At 37.7% G+C, this 19,284-nt stretch overlaps 1 protein-coding gene across 1 annotated transcript in view; it reads right to left on the bottom strand.

Annotated features, from left to right (window-relative positions):
• Positions 1 to 19,284, bottom strand: part of ITGA1 (integrin subunit alpha 1) — a 169,103-nt gene that overhangs the window by 83,585 nt on the left and 66,234 nt on the right. The window contains exons 3-6 of the mRNA XM_040496802.1: positions 14,032 to 14,144; positions 11,335 to 11,423; positions 11,118 to 11,229; positions 10,373 to 10,500 (exon numbers count right to left, since the gene is read on the bottom strand). Of these exons, the coding sequence (XP_040352736.1) occupies positions 10,373 to 10,500; positions 11,118 to 11,229; positions 11,335 to 11,423; positions 14,032 to 14,144 (442 nt within the window). The remainder of the gene's footprint in view (positions 1 to 10,372; positions 10,501 to 11,117; positions 11,230 to 11,334; positions 11,424 to 14,031; positions 14,145 to 19,284) is intronic.

The following is a 19,284-nucleotide window of genomic DNA, read 5'->3' as shown; positions in this document are numbered from 1 at the left end:
GTCCCCTTAGTAGGTACCCAGGTAAAGAACAGACGGTGGGTTTACAAATGTAGAATAGAGAAAGCAAAGCAGTCTTGAGTGGAGAATATGTCAAAAATTATAAGGAACTGAAATCATTCTAGGAACTGAGAAAAAGAAAAATGGCCAATAATCATCGTATTTGACTTGAGGCAGCCAGTTGTGTTGGAATGATACAAAAACCAGAGCGTAGAAGTTAAGTAGAGACTGCTGAGGAGTAATGGAGATGGAAGGACTCTAGGCATGTTTGCTGAATGGAAATAAATAAGCAGGGATGGCAGCTAAAAGAAGCAACCAGCTAGATGTGGGCTTTCTTGAAGAGAAAATGGAAAAAGAGCAGCTTAGGGCATTAGTAAAACAGCATGGGAAGATAGGAACAAAATACTCTCATAAAGAGCAGAACAAGGAGAGCCTGGGTGGCTCAGTCATTTAATTATCTGACTTGGGCTCAGGTCATGATCTCGTGGCTCCTGAGTTCGGGCCCCACGTCTGAGCCCCGCGTCGGGCACTGTGCTGACAGCTCAGAGCCTGGAGCCTGCTTCAGATTCTGTGTCTCCCTCTTTCTCCCCCTCCCCCACTTGCGCGCGCACGCGCGCGCGCGCGCGTTCTCTCTCTCTCAAAAATAAACATTAAAAAAAAGAGAGTAGAACAAGTACAACAGTCACTTTTCAGAGACAACTGGAAAGGAAGCCTGTACTTCCTAGGGAGACACAGTTTGAACTTCCTGATTAAGTAGAACAAAAGATATAGGTATGTAATTAAATCTAAGACCAAAGAGAACTAAGATTCAGGCTATCACATAAATCAGGCACACAACTGATAGAGGATTCTGTTATACGAACCAGAGGTTTGTAACATTTATTCAAAACCACTTAAGCATGAGATTTACAATCCTTCTTCAGCTAAGCCATGAGCTAATATTCCCTGACCCCTTTTCTAGGGAGTAGTACTAGCACCCTCTGTATGTTACTCGCTATGATTTTTAAAGAATTCCATGGTCAAGTAATCTTGAAAAACAATGGGTAACACAAAGTTAACATGTATCTTTACGGCACGGGGTCCCTTCTCTCTCTCTCTCTCTCTCTCTCTCTCTGTCTCTCTCGGTCTTCTCCCTTTATCTCTTTGTCTGCCTCTCTTTCTCCTTCTGCTATTTATATTAAGTAAAAAAAAAAAAAAAGCCACAAATTTCAAATGCAAAAGGCCAAGGCTTTCTCTTCTGTTCCCAGTTGCTTTACTGATTCATAAGCAAATTTTTTTGAAAACGCTCTGAGTCTTTAATATGAAAATATGCATTGTGAATCATGAATTGAAAGACCTGATATATTTTATTCCTATTTTGGGGGAAGAACATATTTAACACCTCAAGCAACATAATTTAGAAAACATTGCTTTACAACATTGAGCTACCTCCTCGTAAAGATCAAATAATTGTTCTGCCTCATTCATCTTTGTTATATTCATGATACACTATCATTATAGTACTCATCCAAATATAAGATTTTACCTCATTTCTAAGTTGGAAGTATTTTGGGCTCAGGGACAAAGTTACAGTTTTTTTCTTTAATTGCCCATGACACCTAGCTTAATACTTAATCAAGAAGTCACTTCGTATATATCTGCTGAGTTACAATGAATTTATTACGTGGATGGTTTTCATTTCTTTTAGGGGGTAGAGAAGAAAGAGGAAGGAAGTGAATGTGAGAAATATAAATGAAGTCACTGAAAGGAGGGCCTTCTTATTTTTTTTCATGAAATTCAAGTAACAACAGAATGACAAAGAAGTTTAAGAAAGAGAAGTATGTAAAATAGCTATTAAGTATATTGAGTCAAAGAGTTATGAAGGAGTGGAATTATTTCCTCATTTAGAATTATATTCTAATACCTTGTATTGTTAAGTTAAAGTTATAACAGCAGTTGCTAAATTTTAATTTCTTTAAAAAAATTTTTTTTAATGTTTTATTTATTTTTGACAGAGAGACAGAACAAGAGCAGGGGAGGGGCAGAGAGAGAGGGAGACACAGGATCCGAAGCAGGCTCCAGGCTCTGAGCTGTCAGCACAGAGCCCGACACAGAGCTCGGACTCACAGACAGCGAGATCATGACCTAAACCGAAATCGGATGCTCAACCAACTGAGCCACCCAGGCGCCCCTTTAAATTTTAATTTCTAAAGCACAAACTAAGTTTCTGGGCTTTCCATTCAACAGTTAACATTATCAACCCAGTGTCTTCTTTAGGGGAATAATGATAGGGTAAAACAATGAAGTGTTCTGTGGGAGATCCCCCATTGCTGAACATGAAAAGAGCTCAGGCTTTGTGTCTGGCCAATTTATATTTCCTTTAACCAAACTCTGGTGCAAAACCTGCCCCCTACCACATGCTTCTAATGTGATTAAGTTGGAGTAAGAATGCAGTAATAATACAGACTGTAATCCCAGTGAACTGTCAGCATGGGCCATGTCAGCATGGGCCATTCTGAGACTATGTTAGCCGTTTGTCACTGTGAAGGGAGGCATAAGTGAGATTGGATCATAAGGAAATGAAATGAGTCCTCAGAAACATAAAGTTGATAGATGATAGATATAGGTCCTAGGAAAATGGTGTCTTAAGCTGCCTTCTTGGATGATGCTGTAATGAAATTGATCCAAGTTCAAAAATGCAAGGATAAGGGAGTACAAGTAAAGTTCTGAGAAGACTGTGGGAGCAATCAGCATGAGAGGTGAATGGGGCTGGGGCGGGAACACCTGCAAAGAAAAGTCTGGAACCTAACGTAAAGGGTGTCTGGGGGAGGTCCTCCACAAAGAATCACTTCTAGCTCAATGACTTCATGAAGTAGACTGAGAGAAAGAGGTCATTACAACAATGATTTTTAACACAAGGAGAAATGAAAAGTCCCAGCAATGAGATTTTTCCAACCCAAATGATCTACCTCCTCAATGCTCAGCAACACATAAAACTCTAAACTGTATCCCATAAATAAAAGGATTAAGGCACAATGCTGTCAAAGTGGAATTCACAGTCTTCCAGGAGAGACAGACACAGAAGCAAAAGATAGTGCTACTGAGTGATGAGAGCTGTAAGTGAAGGGTGAGTAGAACTTATGGGGACAGAGGGGAGGGAACTGTTTGTGGGAAGAGGGGTGGAAAGATCATGGAACGTGACAGAGACAGTGACACTGGAACTGAGTCACCTAGCACCTAGGGCTTGGGGTAGAGAAGGGCACTCTGGGGAGGGGCTCCTGTGGACACTGGCGATGTGTTCAGGGAAAGCGAGGGGAGGAGTGGCTGCAGAGCCAGAAGAGAGGCAAGAAGGCACCAGGGAGGCAGGCGGCAGTGGGAATGAGTGGCGCCAGGTGACAGATGCTTTCCAATCCACTGGGGAGCTTGGATATTACTCAGCAGGCAAAGACAGGAGATTTTTACCCAGGGAAATTCTATGACCTGAATTTTACCTTGGAAAGATAGCTCAGGGATGGAGGTAGGGGAGAATGCAGATTGGGTGGCTAGTGACAGAGAAGATTCACCTTATTCACAGTACTGCTGTCAGATACTATAGCCTGATTGACAAGGATTCAACTGCAAGGTGCCTTCAGGCTTCTATTTAGACTTCAAAACAACGAATAAGGCTTCAGGGGAAATGGCCATAAAACGTGCAGTAAAAAGAAAGATAAATAATATTCCTAAAATTTAATTAATCTCTCTCTTTCATTTTGCCTGGTTTAATGCTATGCTGTGCTTTTGATAGCAACAATCTAGACATTGTTCCATTAGTATATTTCACTTTTATATCAAGCCTCACAATTTACTGGTTTTATTTAGGGTAATGCACTCGTATTTGGCATATTTATATCATTCTCATTTATTATTAAAAGCAGTGTTATGTTTAGGTATTGAGGATCGATAAGACCTCCACAATGTTTATACCATCATATCTTTTATGGCAAGCTCAGAGTGTTTCAGGTTTGTTTTTATAGGTGTTTTTTTTTTTTTTAAAGGCAATTTTATAGCCTTTACTCTGTCTTGGGTAAAAAAATTGGTTGACAAAAATTCCTTCACTATGTTTGCAAAAGTCTTAATGGGACCACACAGAAACCTGTACGAAACTTTGAGTAGCTATTTGGAGTTGATGTTTTTGTCACTTATGCTGCGTCCCCTAATGTACGCTGATTGTCATGTGGAAACTTCAATGCAAGTTTAAGTTTTCCTTCTTTCTCCCTTCCTCTCTGTTTGTTTGTTTTTTCCTTTGTGGAGTTGACAATTCCTTTCATTTCTTTGCAACTATCTTTCAACACATGCAATTACTAAATGACAAATCTATGGATGCAGACAATAGGCCATCATATTTTATCTTTACCTGTGGTACTAAGTGTATGGCCATAATCAATAATCAATAGAGTACACAAGAATTCATGAGGTGTAATCAGAATGACGTGATTTTTTTTTGGCTCGTGATCCCTTTAATATTCATTTAGGGTGAAGTTCTTCTATTCTCCCTGGATAGAAAGATAAGTATCTTAATAGTTTTAAAATATCTATTAAAAAAGAAAAGACCTATATAATTGATCCTTGAACAACATGGGTTTGAACTGTGCGGGTCCACTTATACGTGAATTTTTTGGGTAAATACAGTGTAGTACTGTAAATGTATTCTCTCTTTATGATTTTCTTTTTTAAAAGTTTATTTGTTTTCGAGACAGAGAGAGAAAGAGAGAGAGAGCAAGACAGTGAATGGGGGAGGGGCAGAGAGAGAGGGAATACAGAGGATCCCAAGTAGGCTCTAAACTGTCAGCGCAAAGCCCAATGTGGCTAGATCTCCCTAATAGTAAGGTCATCACCTGAGCCAAAATCAACAGTCAGAAGCTTAGCTGACTGAGCCACCCAAGCGCCCCTTCTTTATGATTTTCATAATAGCATTTTCTTTTCTCTAGCTTACTTTATTGTAGAATATGGCATATAATACATAAAACATACAATATGTGTTAATCCACTGCTATGTTATTGGCAGGGCTTTCAGTCAACAGTAGGCTATTAGTAGTTAAGTTCTGGGGGAGTCAAAGTTATATGCAGATTTTTGACTGCACAGCAAGTCAGTGCCCCTAACCTTCACATTATCCTAGAGTCAACTGTATTTTTTTTTTAATTTTTAATGTTTATTTATTTTTGGGAGCTAGAGAGAGAAAGTGAGCAGGGGAAAGGCAGAGACAGAGGGAGACACAGAATCCAAAGGAAGCTGCAGGCTCTGTGCTGGCAGCACAGAGCCCAACATGGGGCTCAAAATCACGAGCCATGAGATCATGACCTGAACCGAAGCTGGAAACTCAACCGACTGAGCCACCGAGGCACCCCGAGTCAATTGTATTTTAATGTAGGTCATACCACATGAAATTGCTGTATTTGTAGGTCAAAAATGATCAAATAGCAACAATTTCCTATGGTTCAACCTAGATTAAAACACACTCTAGGAGACAAAATATCAAAGTTGATTCATAGTACGTCTTCTCCCCTCACTAAGCCTTTCAGGAGATGAGAAGCATGTAGTTGAGAAAGCGGCATAGGTGGCTGTTTCTCTCTTTGTTTCTTTACTCATCTCCCCTTAGATTGTTAACTGTAGTCTCTGACCTCTCCGGGGACAGGGGTAACGGAGATAAATAAAGGGTATAGGAATTTTTACTTGACCAGTGCTATCCTGAGATGGATCAGGTGCTACCAGGTGCTAACAACTTTCTTGTGGGTTCTCTGCAGATTTCTCTGCACCTACTTCCTTGTCTGAGTGAATACATGTCACTACTGCCCTCATCAGGGATATCTTCGGCTTTTTTGTGCAGAAGTCTCTGCTCACCTCCAGAAGAGTCTGAGGGCAGGACCTAACATGACTCCGTGATGATCCATGAATATACACATTCTTTGTAATGACAGACCTTGGGACTGCAGGGAAATCTGACTGCAGCTACCTCTCATCTGAATTGCCTGTCAGCAGCTAGACAGCTGCTATCTTGCCCTTTAGGTATTTCAGGCAGGAGTGAAGCACTAGTCAACTGTGTGTCCCAACTTTAGAAAACACATCAAGCTCATTGTGTGAACCCACTGAAGCCTTTCTCACTAGGCCCTGCTTGCAGAGAAATCTTCTTCATAAATCCTCTTAACTCCATTCTGAATTCCTTTATACCCTTGATATGGGTGAAGAGTCCTCCATCCATCTCTTAGCTTTCTATCTTGGCAGCTCCTTCTGGGTATTCTCCCTCACAGTTTGTTTTTACATCTTTCCCTTTCAGGAATGGAGGTAGGGAGGATAAGTTATGGGGAGAAAAAAATCCAGAAGCAGATTCTGCCAATCTTAGGGCAGAATTGGGTGTTGTAATTGAAAACAAACAAAAACAAAAGACATACACTCCCCCCCCCCCACACACACACCCAAGCACCCACCCACACACACACACACACATACACAAAACCTATTTAAATTATATTATAGTCAGTCAGGGAGGAAAATGGTTGTTAAAATAAATTGTGTTTTTGGAGAGAATTACTATAAGACCACATGAATGATAACCATGCTTTTCAGTACACATTTCTTTGAAGAGTATTTTTCCAAAAGTAAATACTTTTCCAAAATTTATATGAACAAATTTCTTTTCTGAATCCACTAAAGGAAGATCAAACTTTAAAGGGAATTTAAAGGTGTTAAGACCCTTTTCACCACTTCAGCAAAAGTGATGGCTTAGTAGTAAATATGTCCTTTTCAATCCCCTTCACTTAGAGAATAACTTATGAAACTAGTCATTAACACAACTTAAGTCAAAACAGAAAAAGATTAGAAAATACTAAAGTGTAAACACTAAAGCCCAAATATAAAAGTATTTAATAGAATATTAAAATGCCAGTTATAGAAAAAAAAGTCTCATTAAATGCTCACCTATCAGAAAAAAATTTTAAAAAGCATTAATTATGATATACACACTTATTCAACAGGGTCTCATTAAGAACCCACTCTGTCACAGCAAAGCACTGTCTGGCCAATGACAAGAATTAAAAGATGATATAAAGTCTGTATCTAGAGATGCAGCAGAAACACACACACACATCAATATATAATAATGCATTAGTCCTGTGTTTCTCAAACTTTAATGTGTTTATGAATCATGTAGGTTGCTTACTTAAAATGCAGGCTCTATAGCCCCACTCTGAGAGACTGATTCTGAAATCTGGGGTACAGCCCAAGCACCTCAGGGATTTGGGAAGAGAAGTTCTATAAGCCTCTTTTGGAGAAACACTGCATTACAACAGAAGGTCTATGAGGGCAGTGGCTGTGTCTATCTTGTCTCTATGATTATCCAAGCCCCAGCACAGAGCCGAGTACATTGTAAACCCTCAGGAAACATACTTGAATAAATGAATGAAGGAGTATGGCTAAACTACACAATGAATGATACAAGCAAAATGTGACATAAAAATTCAGCCATTTAAGCAGCTCCTCTCTCTTTAGGAAGCAGGTTTCCCTGGGTGAAGTCAGTGGATACTACAAATGACTCAGTGCACAGGGTTGCATTTTGAAATCTTGCCCTTTGTGGAATCAGGTCCTGGAAATAAGTAACCTGACTCTTCTGCCTCAGAGTATGTTCGTTTCCCTCCCATAGTCTGGTAGCATCTGAACTCTAAGGGCTGGCCCCCATTCCTCTGAATAAAGTGATTGTTCTCCCCCCGCCACCAAGAAAGGTATACAACCCTGGCAGGCTAGAATTGCACTGGTGGCTGGCAGAATAGCTCCTCTATTAGGACTTTCACTACAGAAATAGAAAATTAATTATAGTTCTAGCAGACAGAAACATCAAAACTATAGCAGAACAGGTTGAGCATATAAACAATTGATTGTTTACAAAACTGAGTTCTTTATAAAACTGAGTCATGGGCACAGAACCCCACTGAGGCGGTGATTATTTTTGTAAGATAGCCTTGTAGATTTCCTTCCTGGAGTTGTAGAGTAACTCCAAACATGTCACTGCTGCACTAATGTCCACAGATAGCTACAAATAAATAAACTTTTTTTTTTACATTGAAATAGATAAATTAATTTAAAAGTAAAATAAAATTTCCAGATGACGAAAAATATTAGAAATAACTAGAAAATATTCCAAGACTATTCTTAGCTTTGGAAAGAAAGGCTTGGATAAGGAAGTAGAATGGGGTGGACAAAACAGGTGGAAGGGAAGATCGGACGTTATGGGGAAAGGCAGTAAAAGAGGGCAGAGCTGTGATACAGGCATCTGGTCACAGGTATGTCAGTGCAGAGGACGGAGTGCCAAGGGGTCTGGCCAAGGAAGCTATGGGCAACCATGATGAGATAAAAAGGACCAGAAACCTACTATTTAGGGACATCAGACTGGACCAGCCCTGAAACTTCTCCAAACAGCTGAACTGCAGCTGGAAAGCTATGGTTTCTGATCTGTCATCAACAAGCAACTTACTTTATTTAACAAGTTACTTAGCCTCTCCTATCTCCTCCATAAATTGAGATTTGGGGCTAAAAGTCCTCTACAATTCCATCCAGCTTTAATTTTATAGCCCTATGAAACTGTATTTACCAAGGAGAGAAAAGATTGGGGAAGAGGGCAAAAGAGGAAGGGAGAGATCCTTAGCAGGGGGCAAAAAAAGGGTCCACGTGAAACATGTACCAGATGGAAGAGCAAGTCACATTTCTAGAATGGTCTTTTTTTTTTTTTTAAGTTTATTTATTTATTTTGAGAGAGACAGAGACAGTGCAAGTTGGGGAGGGGCAGAGAGACAATAAAGAGAATCCCAAGCAGGCTCTGCAGGGCCGCATAGAGCCTGATGGGGAGCTTAAACCCACAAAGCCATGAGATCATGACCTGAGCTTGACTCTGATCATGACATGATCAAGAGTCAGATGCCTAACCAACTGAGCCGTTCAGGCACCCCTCAAATGGTCTTTGAAAGGATGCAGGCTGCCTTATGCCCTGTATCAAGAAGAGATACCAAACTTCTGGTAATTCACTTGGGAAGACTAATTGCAGATGAGAAACTTGCATCCAGGAAAATTTACCTTTTGTGATGCATAAAAGTCTATTTTTCAAATAATTTTATACTGATTTCAAGATGTTCTTTATTGTCCAGAAGGATATACAAAGCCTTACTCCTCACCTAGCTCTCACCTATTCATCCTTGGAACACAGCCATATGACATTTCACTTTGAGGTTTGCATCTACTTTGCAATTTTTAACTAACACCCTTTTGGGGAAATTCATTTTGTAAATGTGTGTGTGTGTGTGTGTGTGTGTGTGTGTGTGTGTGTATGTATGTATCTATCTATCTATCTATCTATACATACATTTATAGGCATATATATATATACAGAAGCATATACAAGCATATCATATGTATGTGTGTGTGTGTGTGTGTGTGTGTGTGTGTGTGTGTGTGTGTGTAGTCATGCCCTGTACCAGGTGTGGGTGTGGCAAACAATGCAGTCAGACCACTTTTTCAGTGCCTCAGAAATTTCTCCAAAGTAGAGCTTCAGAGAGAAAAGGAAAGGCACTGGTCTGCAGGTGCAGATCTAACATCTTCTTTGCTCTCCTGCAGTCCCCAAACCATGCAACAACCATTTGACTCTGACTCCAGTGCTAATTCCTGTTCTCAAGGCACTGACCTCACTCTGACATTTAATTTGCCTGTTATCCACTGTCTTCTCTGTATTTTAAGCCATATGGCTGTATAAGTTTAATCAGCATTAGATTAATTAAACCCAAATTCAGTGTCTAAAGTGGGAGAACCATGTGAGAAGCTTCACTTCATTTAATGGCAATAAAGAGAATGTGTCCAGAAACAGATACTCATGGCGAGAAAAAAAATATCCAGCTTAATGTAGCTAAAGCATCAAGCACTTGGATTTTGCTTAAGAAATTATTAAAGATGAGAAGAAATGGTCTTTAAGCGATATCCTGTGATCACTTACTAATTTACTTGTATAATATAAGAGAGGGGATTTAATGTGATGTGTTCTTTGGGATGTCAGATTAGTTTCCACCAATTCTGAAACCCTGTTCTGATATTACTGAAGCTGGCTACACTTACTTTATAAGTAAGAATTCAATTATGATTTATAGGGGATATTTTTCAAGAGCATCAGAAATGGCAGCTTTCATTATATTTTTTGTTTAGAAAATAACAGGGTCTGCCAGTAATGTCCCTTTCATCAGGAGGAAAAAACAGGGATATGGAATATAAAATTCATCCTGAATATTAGCTTTATTGATTAATTTATGTTCAGAATATTTTGTTTTATTAAATATCTATGCATTTTTATCTTTAGAACAACAGAAATCAAAATGCATAGCCACATACCTGTGTCTGTTTAGGACCAATATCCATTCTTTCAAGAAGGTCATTTAAAAAAGCTGTAACACTCTCCCAGGGATAAATACTGTTGGAGCCATCCAGCACGATGACTATGTCCAGTTGAGTGCTGCATTCTGCAATAAAAGGAGTCAACTGTGCAAATTTCGAGTTTATCTTTTTAGATAGTATGAAAGTGTATGAAGTGTTTTCATGGCTGAAATAGGCTCATTTTAAAAAAAGATAAGCTGGTAGTCTACATGGTGGACACATTGCTTCTGTAATCAGAAAGAAGTAATTTTACAAAAATAAAGTTGATAAATACCATTACATTCAATAGCAATGGGTTTGGGATTCTTATCAAGTAAAACATCTCTACTGAATTGTAATTAACATTGTATGAATTATCTTTGGAAGTTTTCTCAGTATGAATTTATGTAACTGTTCTCATTCTGTGTGTATTTCAAGTGAGATTACTTTCTTCAAAGAGACTCATTCTTTAAATAAAAACAATGTGACAGCTTTAGCTATGATGTTTAAACAAGACTTTGTTAAAGGTTATTTACACTAATATCAAGTCCAAAAATAGCAGTGGGGTTTGGTTATATATTGGCAAAGCAAACATTTACCTAAATTGGTAATGCTGGTAGCTGAGAAAATACTTCAAGCTTTTTGGTATGCTCCTGTGTATATATATGTCTCATTCACTGCTTACACTTTTCAAACATGTAAGAACATCACATAAAATCTGTACCTCGTACAGGAGCAATGGAGTTCACGACTTGAAATGTGGAGCTAACATCAGAACAGATTCCAGTTGTGTAATGTAAATGTCCACATCTATAGGCATACAAGGGCCCACATGCCTTTTAAAAAATTAAAACCATAAGATTAAAAATTATATAACAAATTTTATAAAGACTTACAATGACGGCATTCTTGGCTCATTAACTAACTCCTTGCTTTCTTACCAGAAACCCTCCATTTGGGTTGGTGACTAAAGTTGATCCAAACGTCATGTTCTCCTTTACTTCCGTGACATTGGGAATTGATGTATTAACTAAAAATAGAAACAAACTTTTATGAGGGTGGAAAACAAAGTAAAATTAAGTGCCTTCTCGTTAGGACATTCTATTTGCTTTGTTCATATCATAGCACATTTTTCTTTGGATTCAACTAAATAGTCTTCAAAGTATTATTAAGGAATATAATGAACAAGCTAAGGCTGAAAACCTGGCTTATGTCCCAGAAATGTTGTCTGGATAACTGTCTCAAATACTTCTGCTGAACTGTAAAAGAATGCAGAGCTAGTGGGGCAATGAGAAAATGTGGGACAGCCTTTCACACATTTTTGCTAATTAAAACAAATAGAATACTTAACCTCATAATATTGTAGATATGTAAAGGAAACTTAAACACTTACCTTGCATGCTATATCTGTATGTTATAGATGGCCAAGGATATAGCATCACTTCTGACAAGAAGAGGGAAAATGGGTAGTAGAGCAGAAAAAAAACCCCACCAATATATATTTTGAACATCGATTTCACCATCATGGGGACATCATGAAGTTTACAAAGAAAACTAGAGCAAGAAGGAGTAGTGGTCAGGAAGTTAGGGTAAAAGAAACAATGAAGGGATGCCATTTGTCATTCCAGATGGGAATGTTGGGTCTTGAAGCAGGCCAACCTGGCAAAAGTGGCAGGAAGTTCCACTTATTCATATTGAAAAAAGACAAAAAAAAAGACTGGGCAGGAAAATCAAAATTTTCTACACCCTGCTTAGCAGAGTGCTGAAATATTTGAAAGTGGCAAAACTCAGGTTCAAGAAAGATTTACCTCACTCTTCATGCCCAAAAGTTTTTCCTACCTTAAGACCATTATAGATGCAGAGTGAGGAATGGAAGCAGAGATTCCTGAATGGTCACACTGTCTTCCTAATGTGAGTACATTGGTCTTTGTCCCAGAGTTTAGTCTGGTTTGCCTTGAAAGCACCTGGAACTGGACCATTATCTACACTGGTCTTGAATAATCTGGATTAGAGTTTTTTATACTAGAGTTGATCCAGGATGAGCTGGGACATTGGGATGTTAGGGATCACAGCAGAAATGTCTCCACTATTGTCGATGCAGCTAAAATCTCCATGCTAATGTTAAAACTCCATTATAGTTTTTGGTAATGAAGGAGTAGCTCCTATTAGAACAAGTCTTTTGCAAATAACTCTAGGAAAAGGAAAAAAAGAAAAAAGAAAAAAGAAACAACCATCTAAAGGCACTAGAAAGCAACCAAAAGCAGACAGAAAGTGGAGGGAAGTCTATACTTGTAAGAAGAGATTAGCACTGGCTGAGTTTCCTGTTTATGTGCTTGCTTTCCCCCAAGGGAAGGTCCTAGCTATGGCTAAACCTCAAATAGTAGTCAAAGTCTTACTGTTTTGAATAAACAAAGGACAGAAATTAGGGTAATGACAGAAGCTGTAAAGTGAAGGGGTATATCTTGGAAAGTAGAGCCACAAAAAGAGAGTTCTAACATACACACGTATGCTCTGTCCAAATATCTGAAGCACTTGAAATATATATATGCAGAGTAAACTTCAAACAGCTCAGCTACAATAAGAAGAACTGAATGGAGATTTTAACTGCTTCCCACTGCAGTTCAGAAATTGAGTTCAGCCAAGTAAACTGTCTGCTAAAACAAAAAGTTAAGACTATTCAAAGGCAAATAACAGATCTAGAACCTCTACACTTATAACTCAAAAGTATAATCCAGGACATAATCCAAAATTACTAAACATAAGAAAAAAAAGGAAATGTGACTCAATCTCAAGAGAAAGGTAATAAATGGAAAGCGATGTTGAGATATTCCAAATGTTGTAATTATCAGGCAAGGATATTAAAGCAGCTATTATAACTATGTTCATAAATGTAAAGGAAAATGTTCATAATAAACAGGAAATTGAAAAAAGAGAACTGAAAAATAGAATATTTGAAACAAACCGTTAAAGTATGTGTTATTTTAATACATTTTATACTGTATAGAACACTGAATTGTAAGTCTTGGATAATTCTAGCAGGAATTTTCTAGTTGTGTTCTAATTATAGTGATATTTCTATCAAATATATCCATTTCTACATGAATTTACCTTGTGCTATTCTCTTTAAAAGAATTCATGTACTACAATTCCTTCTCTGCTATTTTATTAAAAAATTTTTTTTTAATGTTTATTTATTTTTGAGAGAGAGAGAGAGAGAGAAACAGAGGAAGAGAGAGAGAGGGAGACACAGAATCTGAAGCAGGCTCCAGGCTCTGAGCTGTCACCACAGAGCCCAACGCGGGGCTCAAACTCACGAGCCATGAGATCATGACCTAAACCAAAGTCGAACACTTAACCAACTGAGCCACCCAAATGCCCCTGCTATTTTCTTTACAAACAAACAAACAAACAAACAAACAAACAATTAAATTTTGTGGAAGCAATGTAATGGGCCAGGTTTTCGGAAAGTTCTTTTATTTCTAAAGTTCGGAATCAAAATGTCATTTTATGTGAATTTTAATGATAAGAATTGAAGAACGTTTATAGATTCTTCTCATATTTTATTGAGTTAAAATTATTTTTAATGCAACTACTGAGTATAATTTAGGATCAGACTTTAATGTAAAGTCTTTACATACCAGGCAGATCCAACTTTATGCAAGGTAATGGTTTGCTTCTCCCAACTGGACACTTATAGACATCTCCAGTTCTGTTCTTGGGTTGACCAAGTAAAGGAGAGCCAATAAGCACCCTGGAAGTTAAATAACTCAGTTAGCATTTTTGAACAAAGAGAAACATTTATTTTAGTTATTTCATGACTAGTTCTAAGACAATGACAGTAGTTCTCATAGACATAATTATAGTTACCCTATGTTAGTAATGCAATGTTATTGAAAATAAGCTGAGTTTCTTCCCCAAATTGCAGGTGATGTGAATTAAAAAATCATAAAATACATAGAAGAGAGATCTCAGAATATTTTATTTATTGTATTATATATCACTTTATTATATTTTTTATTTGGGGGCTGAAACAATACTTGTTGGTTAAGTCTGCTGCTATATTAGTTTATAAAACACACATGGTAGCATAGGTGACTTTCTCCTAGGAAGAACTAAGAATTTCACAGGGAAATTAAATATTTGATTATTATAAGATTTAATATTAGTATGTACTAATTTGTAAGCACTTAAAAAATAAGGATAGTTATGAGACCCCAGGTTAAAATCACTTACTGTTTTTTCAGACAGAATTATAAAAGCAATTTAATAATAATTAATGAAAAAATATAATCATGATTTATTTTAGTCCTAGGAAGCCATTTAACAAGGTCTCCTATGATATCTTCAGGAATAGGATGAATGAATGTAGTTGAGTGTTAAGACACTTGGGTGGATTCACAGCTGCTGATTTGCTGCTGGCTGAAAAGCCATATACAAAGATGCTGACCGCTGCAAACCAAAGGACGTTAATTATGTACATAAGACGGTACTTGGGGTTGTCTTAGCATATATCTTTATTTATGACTTTTGTGAAGATACAGAAAGCATAAAGGTATGCATCAAGGAAATTAATATACCTATTTGGACAATCAGAAGTGTCACAACATTCTGGAACAAGAAACTTAATAAAGTAGTTAAAGTTTAGTAAGAACCTATGTAAATAACTTCACTTAACTACATCAATACAGGATGTGGGCAATGTGATTTAATAGGAATTCATGTAAAAAAGACATGGGGGATTTGTTGATAGGAAGTAAGCATGAGCCAACTGTGTATTTCAGTACCAAAAAATGCTAATGTGACCTTAGGCTGCATTGCTGGAAATAGATGCCCTGGTCAAGGAAAGTGATCACCCCTCTGTGCTCTGCACTGTCAGACCATGTCTGTAATCTCCAAATTAAGAGGGACATAGGCACAATGGAATGTATTTAGGAGACTATGACTCAGATGGTTAAGAGCCTGGTAATTTTGTCAGACCAGAGATGCTTGAGGGAAAGTTGGGGATATTTACTATACAAAAAAAAAAAAAAAATATATCTGAAGGAGAGTCGAGAGGTTCTGTCAACTAAGCGTAGGTACTTAGGGAATATATTTTTTTAAAATATATAAATATTTGAAACTCTGTCATATTGAAAGGGATGGGGCTTATTTTGTGTAAATCCTTTGGGTAAAGCTAGTACAAATAGAAGTGTTTTATAACAATTGCAAATACTGAATTATTGAACAGACTCCCTAAAACATAGTTATTGTAATGCCTTTGTAAAGCCATTCTTTATATGCATAAATAACCATGAAAATGTTTAAACCTTTTAATGCATAATTCTTACTTCTGGAAGTCTATCCTTAAAAAATGGCCTAAATTAAGGGAAAAAAGGCTAATGCATAAAAATAATGCTCATAGTGTTATATATAATATGAAAGATTAAAAGAAATATGGTCAACAGCAAGAACTAATTATTGCAGAGACATTCTATACAATATTTCAGTCATAAAACACAACAGCTAATAAGATTGCATGGTAGTATTAAAAATATTTATGACCCAATTCAAAGTAAAAATCTACCTAATTTAGTGAAAAACTATGACAATTCAAAGTGAAAGATACCAAATTATATTCAATATATTCATCATAATAGCAATGATAATTATAGCTAGCATTTATTAAATTTATACCTTATGCCAGATATTGTTCTAAGTGCTTTCCATATACCAAATAACTTAATCTTCTCCATTAAATATAGCATGAACTTTGCAGCCAGACTTCACAAATTCAAATCATGTTTTTGTCATTTACTTAGTTGTATGATTTAGGACAAATCAGTTATCTTAGTTTCTTCATCTGTAAAATAGAAATAACAAGAGTACCTACCTCACAGTATCATCACAAAATCTGAATGAGTCAATGTATATAAAATTTAGCTCATTGTATATGCTATTTAAATGTTGGTTGTTGATGATGATGATGATGATGATGATGATGATGATGATGACTTTTTCAGCTGAAAGGACTACTCAATCTATGTAAAACATAGATTAAGGGTGCCTGGGTGGCTCAGTCGGTTAAGCATCTGACTCCTGATTTTGCCTCAGGTAATGATCTCACAGTTTGTGGGATTGAGCCCCACATTGGGCTCTACGCTGACAGTGCTGGGTCAGCTTGGGATTCTCTCTCTCCCTCTCTCTCTGCCCCTTCCCCACTTGCTCTCTCTCTCTCTCTCTCTCTCTCTCTCAAAATAAATAAACTTTAAAAAAATCCACATAGGTTAAAAAGGAGCTCACCAAAAACCAAATTACATTAAGGACGTTATGGTTAGTGTTCTTTCTCTGAAATTTTTAAAGATTTTTATAACATGATTGATTAAATTAGTTTTAGAGTTAAAACAATTTGAAGAAAAGTAGTGAGCCTACTATTTGGAAAATATTTAAGTTGAGGCTACATAGATTGATCAATGTTTATTAAGAACATTCTATACACCCAGCATTTACATCAGGCCCTGTGGATATGAAATGGATCAAACACAATGGTTTTTAGATTGTTTAAAACTTAGGAGGGAAGCAAAACCATAAATGGATTATTATAATACTCAATAGGTCAGAACTTGGTGCAACTTCAGCAAGGTATTAGAAGCAAGGAGAAACAGCTCCTTTGATAATTCAAATAGCTTAGGGTAGCTGGAGTAGAAGTCAAAACTGTCAAGCTAAATAGAGTCTAGATCAGGAATGTTCTGATAGTCTAGTTTAAGAATTTTAGATTTATTATATGAAGGGGAGAGTTGGGAACCACCAGTGCTTTAAAGAGGGATGTGATATGATCAACTGCTTTATGCAGCTTGTTTGCTTGCAGTGTCATGAATACATTTTGGGAAAGGGGCAAATTAGACTCAGAGAGTGAAAGTAGGGGTTTCTCGACCCAGACGAGAAAGGAGGATCTGAATTTAGGAAGTGGAGAGGAAAGGAGAACCAATTCTACAAATACTTAGACTATCAGCTGTCTTAGTTTGAGTTCTCCCAAAAGCAGACCCTCGACAAGGACGTTGGTGCAGGTTAGGGGAGTCAATTCAAAGCACAAACAAATGTGTTGATAGGGAAAATGATAGAGGTAAGGAAGAAAGGCCAATAGAGTGCAACTGATAATGTGTTACTTCTGTAGGCTTCTGGGCTCAGTCTTGCTGGGGACCATCTCAGAAACTACATGGAACATATGTGAGCATTCTATGAGCATGGTTCAGGTGCTAAGAGTAAATGCTATTGCCTTAAGAGAGTACAGAGTAAGAGAGCTAAAGGAAAAAAAAATAGCACTTAAGATTTTAATGAGCAAAGGAAGAAAACTAGTAGCAGTGTCCAGAGAAGGAGACAGACAATCAGAAAACAGTGGTATCACAAAAGCCAAAGAGGGAAGAAAATAAAGAATGGGAGTGTAGAGCAGACTTCATTTCAAGAGTTTTGCTAAAAATGAGGGAGATGGGTCATGCCAATGTGTGTGGGTTTCTTTTTTTCAGGCAAACCATTAAGGGTTTGAGGTGGATTTAAATTTATTATGGAAGGCATCTGGATATGGATAAATGATGTTGAGAAAAAGCTGGTAACAAGAGAAAGGCCAATATTACAGAAGAGAAAAGAGATCCCCTGAGCTGGTAGAAAGTGTGGATCCAGAAGGACAAATTTGTCTTAGAAATGAGGAAAGGCCACGGATTCCCTAGGCAGGGATCTGGGTGGCCCAGTATCCAGAGGTTTGAAACTGTGGTAGATTGCTTGGAATTTTTTTCACTTTTGCAATGTGACATTGTCCTTCACTGCCCTTCATTAATGCAGAATCTGTTTTGCCTCTTGTTGGAACTGGGACTTAGTTGATAAATAGAAGGCAGTCGAAATAGAGACACTGTGACTCCAAAGGCATGAGTAATGTATAGAATTGTGAAATCAATACATTGTACACCTGAAGCTAATGTAACATTACATGTCAACCATACTTCAATAATTTTAAAGAATGTATTACAGATGCCACTTCACTCTTTTTGGAAATCTAAGACCACACACTGTGAAGAAGCCCAGTTTAGCCTAATGGAGGAGGAGGAGAGGCAACATGGAGGAGAAGCAATGTTTCAGCTGACAGCACAGACTGCCAGGCATGTGAGTTAAATCGTCTTGGGCCCTCCAGCCCCAAGTGAGGTACCAGATGAGCACTCATGCAGTTCCCACCTATGCAGTCCTAAAAATCTAGAGAAACAATATAAATTATTGTTTTAACTCATTAAGTTTTGAGATAATTTGCTATGAGCAAGAGATAAGTGAAACAGGAAGGGAGGATAAAGTTTTAACCTTGGGCCCGTCCCTCCCTTCCTTCCTCCCTTCCTCCTTCCTTCCTTCCTTCCTTCCTCCCTCCCTCCTTCCTTCCTTCCTTCCTTCCTTCCTTCCTCCCTCCCTCCCTCCCTCCCTTCCTCCCTCCTTCCTTCCTCTCTTCCCTTCCTTCCTACCTTCTTTCTTTGGAAAATAGTAGAAACATGAAATTTAGGGACAGAGGTAGTAGGGTGGTGGGCTTGTGAAGAGTAATGAAGATTTAAACTGTCAGGGCATACGTAGGCCAGTCATGCAGCCCCTCAGGCCAAGATAAGGTCAGGGATGTTCTGGAAGTTGTTTCTAGTGTAGTTGTAGGACAGTCCTCCAAAGACACTTCCAACTCTAAGATTCCATCATCCAAATAGAGCAAATTATTAGTGTGTAGAGGAGTGCCGACTAGTTTAGAAAATGTACCATTAAGTGGGGGAAATTTAGGACAATTGATGAAAAGTGAATTCTTTTTTAATTTTTTTTATTTTTTAAAGTTCATTTTTGACAGAGAGAAAGAGCGTGCATGCACAAGCTGGGGAGGAGCAGAGAGAGATGGAGACAGA

This window comes from Herpailurus yagouaroundi, unplaced genomic scaffold (genome assembly GCF_014898765.1).
Source record: "Herpailurus yagouaroundi ecotype Mexico unplaced genomic scaffold, PumYag 29, whole genome shotgun sequence".
In the NCBI taxonomy this organism is placed as follows: domain Eukaryota; kingdom Metazoa; phylum Chordata; class Mammalia; order Carnivora; family Felidae; genus Herpailurus; species Herpailurus yagouaroundi.
The sequence above is the reverse complement of the archived record's forward strand: the minus strand, read 5'-3'. Positions and strand labels throughout refer to the sequence as shown.